The following is a 12,795-nucleotide window of genomic DNA, read 5'->3' as shown; positions in this document are numbered from 1 at the left end:
AAACAAGAGGCACATCAGTGCCTGTGCTCCACTGGCCCAAAGGTTCAAGCAAAGACCACCTAACGAACATTTTCGTCAAGTTTCATAGAAATACAATCATCAATTTTTGAGGAGAAGTTATTTAAAAATGTTTTTTACTTTAATAGCTCTGGCTGCCATGTTGTGCAGTGGACCGAAATGATTTGGGCAATTTAAGTAAAGGAGCACCAAACAAACATTTCTGTCAAGTTTTATCGAAAAAAGGTCATCGGTTTGACGACAAGTCGTTTACAGTTTTTTTTATTTTTTAGCTCTGGCAGCCATGGTGTGCAGTGGACTGGAACCATTTAACAAATTTTGGTTAATGACCACCCAAGGAACATTTCTGTCAAGTTTCATCAAAATCTGATCATCGGTTAACATTTAATCTGAATAGATTATGAAGCAAATATCTAACCTGAACAAGAACTGACGAGATAGAATCGACTTGGTGTTTCACTTACACTTTTCGGCCATTTAAGTTACTAAAAATAGCTGTTTCATAAACTTTCAGAATGTCACTTAAACGAAAATTAATGTTCAGTCTATATATACTTTCCTATGTATAAATGTAAGGTTTTTAAATTGATCTTTTTGTGAGAACTTTATGCTTATATGTTTACTCATAAATTATTATTGTTTAAAAATTATTTAAAGATGCTATACGTGAAAAATTAAGACATTATTTTTTTTTCTATTAAAGGGAGGTAATTCAGTAGTAAAATGTAATCAAAGCTATTAAAGCATGGCATTTCTTTACCATGTTGATATTATTACAGTCTATTCAAGCAAGATGCCTTTTGTTTTTACATAGTACCCATAGGTTCTGAAAAACAAGGAGCACTATTCCCAACAGAAGGATGTCACTCCCTATCACTGCATGAGCATCATAATAAAGAAATGTTTACTCAAACTGCAAGCTGCTCAATTGAAATAGGTATTTACCTCAAGCATACAGTTTTATAATGTTGCAAAATAGTCGGACTACTAGATTGTCATTCGGACTAGTAAAATATGCCATTATGCTAGTCCAACTGGCTAGTAGGTTAAAATGTTTTGCGTGAAGACTGCGGACGAGAAGTCCTTAAAGGTTTTTCTATTTTTAACTCTCGCAGCCATGTTGTGCAGCGGACCGGAACCATTTGGGCAATTTTGGTTAAAGGGCATCCCGATGAACATTTATGTAAAGTTTCATCAAAATCTGATAATCGGTTTCTGAGAAGATGTAGTTTAACGTTTTTATCTATTCTTAGCTCTGGTGCCCATGTTGTGCAGCAGACCAGAACTGTTTGGGCTATTTTGGTTAAGGACTACCCAAGTAACATTTCTGTCAAGTTTCATTGCAATACGATCATCGGTTTCTGAGGAGAAGTCGTTTAAAGGTTTTTCTATTTTTACCTCTGGGGGCCATCTTGTGCAGTGGACCGAAACCATTGAAGCAAATTTGATAAAGGACCATCCAAGGAACATTTCTGTTAAGTTTCATCAAAATCTGATCATCGGTTTCTGAGAAGATGTTCTTTAAAGGTTTTTCTATTTTTTTTTGCCCTGGCAGCCATGTTGTGCAGCGGACCGGAACCATTTGAGCAATTTTGGTTAAGGACCACCCAAGGAACAATTCTGTCAAGTTTCATCAAAATCTGCCGAACCGTTTCAGAGGAGATGTCGTTTAAAGATTTTGCTATTTTTAGCTCTGGCGGCCATATTGTGCAATGGACCGGAACCATTTGAGCAATTTTGGTAAAGGACCACCAAAGGAACATTCCTGTGAAGTTTTGTCAAAATCCGCTTATCAGTTTCAGAGGAGATGTCGTTTAAAGTAAAAGTTTACGCACGCACGCACGCACGCACTCACGACGGACAATCTGTGACGACATAAGCTCCATGGCCTTCGGCCAGTGGAGCTAAAAATTCTAAACAATACAGAGAAAATGTCTATATAAATTGTGTTTATTGTTACTTCGTACAAATTACTTTCAGCCGTAAAAGGTGAATTTAACGTGCCAACTTGATGATAAATAAGATTTAAAGGTACTTGTTCATTTTTCATTTGAGCAATCATCAAAAAAGTTGATTTGGTGTGAAATATGAACTTAACACTTGTTACTTTGCTAAAACATCATCAAAAGTTCAATTTGCTTATAATCATTCATAAATGTGACAGAAAAAGTTGTTGTTTTTTGCTAAAAAGCATTAGAAAAACTATGGTATTGAAAATTGAATAACTTTAGCCTCAAGGTGAGGCTTGGATTTACAGAATAATGTCCAAATAAGTATCTGCCCAGTAATACAAGGTGTACGAAAATCATTGAAAACAATCAAATATGTCTGAGAGTACCTATACAAGTTTTGTGTTTAAAGTTTAAAGTGTTAAAGAAACAGGGTTTAAGCTACATGTAGGTAAAGAAAACCATGACTCTCACATATCAAAACTCGACAGAAAAGCAGTTTGTAGGTGTAGAAAATAAATGCAAGCAGGCTTGAAGATTAATCGTAAAAGAAAGATAATTTCGCTGGTTGTCAATATTTAACATTAATTACATATGCATGACCAATTATCTTACACACAATGCAATAGATAGTTTAAAAATGAAATTGGTTGTGCTTCTGTATCCAGCAATAAGATATAACTGGTAACTCAAAATTGATATTAAAATTAAAAAAATATCAATGTAAATATCTATTACTTAGTTTACAAGGCTAACTGATACCAAATGGTTTATGAAAACTTGACATTATACAAACATGAGAAAGATATAACAACAAAAATGCATGAAATAAATGCTTTAACAATATACAATGTGGGATCCAGCCCCCTTTAAAACATAGTGCCTCTTGCAAGACAGGCATATAAAAATATATCACACTTTTGTAAAAAAAACATCATGGGTAAAATTATTTTGTATGAAATTGGACAAAGCCGATCCAAACAAAAACATGATGAACTTTGTGTCAGTTCAAGGGACAAATTACAGAAGCAACTTATTAATATTTCCAATACTTATACTAAGTGGTCATTTTTCAATTTCTCAATTATTATTCCATTGTTGGGAAAAAAACCTTCAGTTTCTGTATTTCAAGTTGAAAGTTCTTAATCTTTATTATACGCTTTCCAGGGAACAGAAAAAAAATTGTTACAGTGAAAGATCTAAACATACTTCACCTAATGAACATTAAAAATAAATATTTTCTCGTGAAGCTATGCCTCTCTTTAAATATAGCTTTTAGTGCTCACTCAGTGAAATATATTGCTATCTTACACTGAAACAAACAATTATCTTCTATTTCTGCGATGAGAATAAAACAGTTAATGAAATTGTCAATATTTTAGTAAAAGGTGAAATTACCATTAAAAAATAAGATACTTCCGTATTATACCCACTAATATACTCATTTGAATAGCCAAATGCTAAATAACCTTCGTTGTTAGTACTTCTAAATAGGCATAATTTCAAATTGAAGCCTTCAAGATGATACAAATCAGTAATACATGTTAGTCGGGAGATAAGTAGAGTTCTTGCATAAAGACCACATCACACGAGACAGCAGTTCAGTAACAAAAATTTCAGCGGTTACAATAATAAACATATTCCATAATGTATTTAAGCATGAAACACATGCTATTTGCATATCTTATAGTACACGACAATCATGGTTAACCATGGTAGGAATTACAAGCCTGGTTTGCTCACAATCATAGATTTGCATAGCTCGGCCGGTTTTCATTAAACATTTCATAATTCAAGTCACTTTCCTTATTTATGTATCTTGCTGGCCGTATGATATAATAACTTTATAATAATTTCTAAAATACTTCATTTTCATTGATTATATCATAAATGCATCATTTTATGATGAAAACACTTGTACTTTTCTTTTAATTTGACTATGACAATTTGAAAACTCAACTTAAATTTGGAAACTTGATATATTTTAAGTATACTGGCCTAGAATGAGTACAAGTGTTAATATTAAGGCCTGGTGACAATACAATCCAATTTCGATGACTTGTTGCCTCTAGAGAATGTTACATTTTCCCTCCTTATCCTCCACGTAATCAACGGCAACCTCGTCAGACGGCATCCTGGGAATTCCATCCAACACACGTAGGTTTGGCAAGGCGTGAAACACCCTGAAGCCAAGAACATTACTTCATTAAAGACATATGAAACTTATATGATTCTGTATCCCATATTGAAGGAGAAAAGGTTCCTTCTCAGGCCTAGCTCATTAAGTTGAGTACCATGTTATAGGTTTAGGTCCTATATACAGTCGAAACTCGCTATTTTGAACTCTGTTCATCTCGATGTTCATGTGTTAGATAGAACTTTATTCGAATGTGATGGGTTAAGTGAGACGTTTTTTGTATTTCCGTTATATCAAATATTCATTATCTTAAAGTACCAGTATTTCCGGGGTCTCAAGGATTTCGCCATGGTGAGTTTTGACAATACCTTTCAAATCTAGCCCAATATGTAAGCCCATTATGATACTTACATGTTCCTGTATCCCATATTGAAGGCTAAAGGGTTTCCTCTGAGGTCCAGCTCTTGAAGTGGGGTCCCTTGGAGTCGATGTAGTCCACGGATGTCTGAGATTGCGTTGTTCTTCGCGGTGATGCTCTCTACTTTTGGAAGAGTTGGGAAACCCTGGCGATACATGTTATATGAATTATTTATAGCTTAGCTTAGATGTTCTTTTTGAAAAAAGGTTTATTTACTTATTGTACAACTAATTTGAACTAACATCTTGATTCTGAGTTTCTCTATGGCTGAGAAAAATGAATTCTTATTTCTTAAAGCTGCACTCTTACAGATTTACCATTTTGACAACTTTTTTATTTTTTGTTTTGGAAAGAGCAATTTTTTGCGTAAATATCTGCAAACCAATAATATAAGACTGCTGACAAAAAATCAGATCGCAGATTTTCATATTTCCGTTAGAAAATTAATGTTTTATGGCTTAAACCGTTGCTAACGGTTTAAGAAAAATGCATAAAACATCAAATTTTGAACTTTAATATGAAAATTCTCGGATCTGATTTTTTGTCAGCAGTCTTATATCACTGGCCGTCAAAAATTGGCTCGTTCCGGGACAAAAAATAAAAAAGTTGTCAAAACGTTCAATCTGTGAGAGTGCAGCTTTAACATCTACATCGTATAATGTAAGTTTTTGTAACATATTTTGACAAAATATTTTTTCCTGATTTTAGAACAAATTATTGATTATTGATACCACATTTTTACAAATGCTCCTATAAAAGAGTCTGAGTCTGAGGAAGACTTAAGTGAATACGTGCCCTGAACTGAGGCAGTGATTATGTACAGTCTCATGTCTGAGTTCAGACTGGAGACTCAATATGGCATAGCTTCATTTTAGTGTAGCTTTCCTTCTAACAACGCATTGATAGTAAGCTGTCCTGAAATATATTACTATTTGAGTGTTTTACTATCATTTACATATTTTTTTTAAAAGAATTGGAATACCGTTAAAATATTTTTTGTTCCTTTATAAAAATCATTTTCTGAGTCCGAGTCTAGACATGGACTTAACAATGGCACCTGGGGCAGTGATTATGAACAGTCTCAAGTTTGAGTTCAGACTCAAGACTCAATATGGCAAAACTTCATTCCATTGTAATTTTCCTTCTATCAAAGCATTAATGGTGAATTTGCTGATATATATCAATAGTTGAATGCTTAACTATTACTTACATATTTTTTGTAAAGGAAATGGAATAAATATGATTTTAGACTCCTTTTTAAAAATGCTTTTCTGAATCTGAGTCTAGACTTGGACTTGAGACTGTTCGTAGTCATGGCCCGGGCTGAACTGACATCTAACATCTAAGACATAAAATCTAGAACACAACATCTAAGACACAAAATCTAGAACATAACATTTAGAACACAACATCTAATACACAACATCTAAGGCACAACATAATTATAAGAAACAAAATCTAAAACACCACATATTAGACACAACACCTAAAACACAACATCTAAGACACAACATTTTCTACACAACAGCTAAGTCACAACATCTAAAACACAACATCTAAGACACAACATTTACTACACAACATTTATGACACAACATCTAAGACACAACATCTCAAACACAACATCTAAGATACCATCATAACTTACCAGGAAACTTTTCAAGTAATTATCATTGATGTTGATATGGAGGCAACTGAAAAATAACATCAGCAATTGGTTTATACTTTTTTCCCCTCAATCAAGATTTATATTTTTAAAAACTCTTTTTTCTTGGTTGCAATATTCTTCATCGTGTATGTAACATGTAGATTTTAATGAATCCATATTGGGTAATGAAGTCTACTGTGTATTGAACACTCAACACAACTAAATGTACGTTCTTCCACAAGAAATAAAGACTTATACTAACCTTGGAAATGTCATCTTGCCGAGGTAGTATAGTGTATTCTGAGAAAGGTTGATTGTATGCGCCATCCCACATCTAGAAAGGATTCGTAACATGTTCCGACGCTGGTAGTCATCCTGCAGCTCCTGGTAGCTTAGGTTCACAACCTGTTGGTGGAAAAACAGAATTGTATGAAATAGAATGCATCTCTTGGTGATTCTGTAAAGGCTCATACATGTACGGGTAGTCTGTGCAGAAGCACATTGAGCAAGGAGCAGCAAGGTGTTACTTATAAAGCTGGTAGTCGGTCTGCTTCTACTGTTTAGGGTATCTTAGATTTACAAGAAAAACAGAATTGTATGAAATATAATGCATCTCTTGGTGATTCTGTAAAGGAGCAGCAAGGTGTTACTTATAAAGCTGGTAGTCGGTCTGCTACTACTGTTTACGGTATCTTAGGTTAACAACCTGTTGTTGGAAAATGGAATTGTATTAAATATAATGCATGATACTCTTGGTGGTTCTGTAAGGGTTGATACATGAAGGAATCTGTGCAAAGACACATCCAGCATGGATCATAAACATCTTACCACACTGGTTGTCATACCATAACTCCTGAAAGCTTAGGTTTACAGCCTGTTGGTGGAAAATGAAATTGTATGAAATATAATGCATCTCTTGGTGATTCTGTAAAGGTTGATACATGAAAGAAACAGTGCAAAGACACATCCAGCATGGATCATACACCTCTAACTACACTGGTGGTCATACTGTAACTCCTGGTAGCTTAGGTTTACAACCTGTTTGTGGAAAACTTAAATGTATGAAATATAAAGCATCTCTTGGTGATGTCTGCATGATTGATTGGCTGTGTAGTTGCACACTGAACAGGGATCAGCAACATGTTACGTCACGCTGGTAGTCATCCTGCAACTTCTGGTAGCTAAGGTTCACAATCTACTGGTGAGAAACATTGGATTTAAAAATAAAACTGGAATTTTGGAGAGCTTGGTCATACCAGCAGATGCTGATCAAACTCTTATTTGCTATGATTTTTTATTCATTTATTGAAATGAAACATTCATAGTAATGTTTAAAATTAGGTGGTGTATGAAAAAATAATAATCCATTGTATGATTTCAAGAAAAAGAATAAAATAAATAACACTTCAGACTTACCCTGGCCCTCTCCCAGTTCTCTTGCTGGTTGCTATGGTGAAGACGCTCTTTCCCTGCGTAGTTATGGTGGATAGGAATGCCCTCTTGCTCTATCTTGAAAAACATCTTCTCCTTCTCAGGGGGGCCTGAAGTATCAATTTAGATAAATAAGTACATGATAATTCTTATAACTATCTAATCATTGATAGTATCCACGCAAACAGACCTGTTGTCCCACACTTGTATATGTATACACTTGATTGTTTTGTCTTAATTCCACTACTGGATCAGAAAAATTGGTCTTTTATCCTACCCCTGGATCAGGGAAATTTGTGAAAAATCCCAACCCTAGATCAGGAAAATTTGTGAAAAATCCCAACCCTAGCTCACGGTAATTTGTCTTAAATCCCAACCCTGGATCACGGTATTTTGTCTTGGATCAGGGTAATTTGTCTTTAAAATCCCAACCCTGGATCACGGTAATTTGTCTTAAATCCCAACCCTGGATCAAGGTAATTTGTCTTAAATCCCAACCCTGGATCACGGTAATTTGTCTTAAATCCCAACCCTGGATCACGGTAATTTATCTTAAATCCCAACCCTGGATCACGGTAATTTGTCTTAAATCCCAACCCTGGATCAAGGTAATTTGTCTTAAATCCCAACCCTGGATCACGGTAATTTGTCTTAAATCCCAACCCTGGATCACGGTAATTTATCTTAAATCCCAACCCTGGATCACGGTAATTTGTCTTAAATCCCAACCCTGGATCACGGTAATTTGTCTTAAATCCCAACCCTGGATCACGGTAATTTGTCTTAAATCCCAACCCTGGATCACGGTAATTTGTCTTAAATCCCAACCCTGGATCACGGTAATTTGTCTTAAATCCCAACCCTGGATCACGGTAATTTGTCTTAAATCCCAACCCTGGATCACGGTAATTTGTCTTAAATCCCAACCCTGGATCACGGTAATTTGTCTTAAATCCCAACCCTGGATCACGGTAATTTGACTTAAATCCCAACCCTGGATCACGGTAATTTGTCTTAAATCCCAACCCTGGATCACGGTAATTTGTCTTAAATCCCAACCCTGGATCACGGTAATTTGTCTTAAATCCCATCCCTGGATCACAGTAATTTGTCTTAAATCCCAATCCTGGATCACTGTAATTTGTCTTAAATCCCAACCCTGGATCACGGTAATTTGTCTTAAATCCCAACCCTGGATCACGGTAATTTGACTTAAGTCCCAACCCTGGATCACAGTAATTTGACTTAAATCCCATCCCTGGATCACAGTTATTTGTCTTAAATCCCAACCCTGGATCACTGTAATTTGTCTTATATCCCAACCCTGGATCACTGTAATTTGTCTTATATCCCAACCCTGGATCACGGTAATTTGACTTAAATCCCAACCCTGGATCACAGTAATTTGTCTTAAATCCCAACTCTGGATCACGGTAATTTGTCTTAAATCCCAACTCTGGATCACGGTAATTTGACTTAAGTCCTTGGGCGTTCCAGGCATCAAAATTCAGGCCAAGTCTATTTCCTGTATGGTGGTCTCACCAGACCTTTTTTATTGTCACAACATTATTAATTATCAAAACTGTAATTGGTAGAAGGAGGTAAACCTTTCAAAAACTATCATGCGGATAAATTTCAATGCTATTCGCACATACTGCATGCTACATTTTAAGTTACTGAATGTTGTCTCTAAATAAAACACCGGACACACCTTACGTTGACTTCTACTCGTCATTAGAATAAAACACTCATGCTAAAGAGCTCAAGTATAGTATCAATAACTTTTGTGCTGTCACTATTACTTAACTGTGACCTGAAGTGTTGGAATGGCTCATTCAGAGGATAGCAAGTGCCAGTATGTCCTAAATAAGAGCAATTTACTTTCAAGTTTGAACCTGATGCTTAACATAGAATCAAACTAGTATGGTCTTACCTGCCCTGACCCGGGGAGCATGTAGCTGATCTCCTCTTAGACATGTTTCCCGCAGGTCATGCCATACAGAGTAGCGGAACTTGTGTGAGGGCAACTGAAATTGGTATAAAATTATCATTTAGAAATCAACTGCTTGTAAGTACATAAAAACAAAACAACATATGCTAAGTATGAATCAAGGAGTTAATGTATTTGTATCTCATTTAAACATTCAACTGTAGAAATGCAGACTTTACAATTAATGAAGTACACTATTAGCTAGCACTCACAGTCTTTTCAGAACTTAAGGTTTAAAGCCAAGATAAAACATTTAATGTTATTACATATATTTTGTGTTTTTCGTGCATTTGCAAGCATAAGTTGGGATGCAATATAAATTAAAATTGTGCGAAATAGGTCTGTCTTGTAAATTCATATAACATCTTGTTTTTACCTGTGGCAGAATATCACCATCTGTCTGGAATGGATTGCTTTTTTCAGCTATTTTGTTGGAACTAGTCAGTGGAGGAATAAGTCCTCCGGATAAGCTTGATTCAGTGAGGGACGTTGTGTCGTGTCCACTGTCTGTCACACTGAAAAAAAGAAGTAACAATACCTCATCACTGTGACATGTAATTTTTTATAGGGTAAGTCCTATATGATAGAGGTAATTGTAGCTGGGTCTTTGTTGACTTGCAAAAACTTCAATGCTGCCAAGCCATGATGAGAAATGAAGGAAACTGTGTAAGATTTTTGGCATGCATATTTATATAGTGGATATTTCTGTCATCTCATAATGGCAAAACACCAAAATGTTATTTAGGACAATGACTATCTATCTTCTTGTGATCTTTCATAAATGTCAAACCCTTACTGGGGACCTAGACATATATATATATGCTGGTCAAGCTGCAATAATGTCAGTAAGGGTTATGAAAGAAACAAAACTTACAAAAGCAAACATAAAAATAAGAGGTAGAGATTAGGTCTATGGTGAGACCTATACACTTGAATTTTTATATATAGTTCTGGAACATAAGAAATAATGTATCAGCACATTTATTTTGTCGTTCAGGCATGTTGGAGCAGCAACACTAGCACCGATACAACAAAATGCCAAATATACATCAAGGATGCTAAGTACCGATACGTCCAAGGTACCTTACTATGGATTTAATGTTAAGCTTAAGTAATATGATACTCCCGCCTCTAGAGTTTATTTATACCGTTTTACTGCTTAGGGCACACTGTGAGTTGTCTCGTCTAAAATAATAGATGTGTTATACAGGATTCTTCTAATCCCTGCCATATCAAAAATCGTAAAAAAATCTGTCAAAGTGCAATTATTTGAACTAACAGTTGTCTTGATGTGTTCTTGGTGTTCATACATGTATGTACATGTAGATGAATAAAGAGTCACTGACATTACAGAGCAGACATAACAGACCATATTTGGGGACATTACGAACCATGTTATATAAATTAACTCACAGTTTGGCTTTAACATTATAACAGACCATATTTAATAATATGATATTATATAAATGGACTTATGCGAAGAGTGGCCAAAACAAAAATCGTCAAATGTATCCCTGTAAAGCTACAACTCTCTACCATTTAACACCAGGCTTATAAATTGGTAATGTTGTGCATCGATGTTGAATAATAGTGACGAAATTGTTCAATATATACCCGACAGTGATCTAAACTTAATTTTAATTTGTCATTAGAGTCATTATTTTAAAATAAATATCTTCTGGGTCTCGAATACCGTTATACATGTACTGGTACACAACCTGTCAGATTTGTCCCAGCTTTAAAGATATTGGGATAATTTATAAACACTCGACACATGTACCCAGTAAGTGTTTTGATATCTGAACATGTTTTTTTGGTCAAAATGACATAAACAAATATGTACCAGTCAATTGTAACCACGGCCCCCCCCCCCCCCCCCAGGTCCGGAGTATACCGGGGATAGCTGTGGAAATCGGCAGTGTTTTTACCTTTCAGGTGCCCCGGCAGTGCCAAGTGAATGCGGTGGTTTTGTTTTGCGCAACATATATATAGCGGGGAAAGGGCCTTACCTAGCGTCTCTGGGGTGCGGGGGCATTTGACGGGGATTTTACCATCTGTTCGTATCGGCAGGGCGGGGATTTTACCCGGGGTTGGCTGGATCGAAAGTCAAAGTCCCCTGACCGGGGGAGCCATGGATACAATTGACTGGTGCATTAATTAGTCCACCTAAATGGCCGTCAACGAGTCTTTTGACGATTTTTTTAATATGGCAGACTCGTGACGTCCACCATCCCAGCAAAAAGTAGTAAGCGGTCCTTGCGCAGAAAATCCGCGCGGCCTCAATTTTGAAATTATCTCCGTTATAAATTCAAATTTTTACGCAAATATTATTGCCTACTATTAAACACATATTAAGTTATGTCAGTATGCCCAAAAAACATGTTAAGTTATCATAAAACACTTACAAGTGTCGATTGTTTATCAAGTATCCCAATATCGGTAAATCTGGGACAAATCTGACTGGTTGTGTTCATGTATAACGGTATTCGTGACCCATAATATATTAATGTGAAAATAACAACTCTCAGATGACAAATTAAATCCAGTTCAGATCACTGTCGAATAAAAATTGAAAAACTTTGTCATTATTATTCAACATCAATGCATATTATTACAGTATATCATTTCGCCCGTTGTTAAATGGTAGAGAGTTGTAGCGTTACAAGGAAACATAAGAAATGTCAAAATAATGAAAAAAAGTATCCCTGATCGCTCATTATTATAGCTAGTGCATTAATAAAAGCCAATACTATTTTACGAAAATGTCAATTTATAACGGGGATAATTTCAAGATTGTGGCTGCGTTGATTCTCTGCGTATGGACCGTTCCTACTTTTTGCTGGGATGGTGGACGTCGTGAGTCTGCGATAGTAATAAAAGTCGTCAAAAGACTAGTTTAGGTGGACTATTAAAAAGTCCAGTCATTTTTGGCTATCTCAATCAGAAAAAAGAGTTAACGAGTTTCCTAATTAAGCATATGAAGAAGACCAAGGTACTTAAAAAATAAATATTTGACAATTACCTTTCTGACATGTTTGCTTTATTCTGTTAATTTGTTACATTTCACGATTAAATTTTCAGTTCGACTAACTTCTCTTGTAGCACCTGTTTGTTTTGATTAAATGTGGCGGTAAACGTCATCAAACTATGTGTTCATGTCGTCGTAATCATGGCAACATGACGCTTTTGATAAATCAAGCGTCT

The 12,795-nt window shown here is 35.5% G+C and overlaps 1 protein-coding gene across 1 annotated transcript; it reads right to left on the bottom strand.

Moving 5' to 3' along the window:
- Positions 1 to 1,326: 1,326 nt before the first annotated feature.
- LOC128203107 (uncharacterized) lies at positions 1,327 to 12,720 on the bottom strand. Its single transcript, XM_052904379.1, has 8 exons — positions 12,614 to 12,720; positions 9,968 to 10,106; positions 9,535 to 9,628; positions 7,587 to 7,711; positions 6,433 to 6,575; positions 6,171 to 6,216; positions 4,516 to 4,667; positions 1,327 to 4,150 (listed from the first exon to the last, which is right to left on the bottom strand). The coding sequence occupies exons 1-8, from the start codon at positions 12,622 to 12,624 to the stop codon at positions 4,036 to 4,038; spliced, it is 825 nt and encodes a 274-aa protein (XP_052760339.1). The 5' UTR covers positions 12,625 to 12,720; the 3' UTR covers positions 1,327 to 4,035.
- Between the last annotated feature and the right edge of the window lie 75 nt (positions 12,721 to 12,795).

Source organism: Mya arenaria, chromosome 9, assembly GCF_026914265.1.
Source record: "Mya arenaria isolate MELC-2E11 chromosome 9, ASM2691426v1".
NCBI classification, from domain to species: Eukaryota; Metazoa; Mollusca; class Bivalvia; order Myida; family Myidae; genus Mya; species Mya arenaria.
This window is presented reverse-complemented; position numbering and strand designations above follow the sequence as displayed.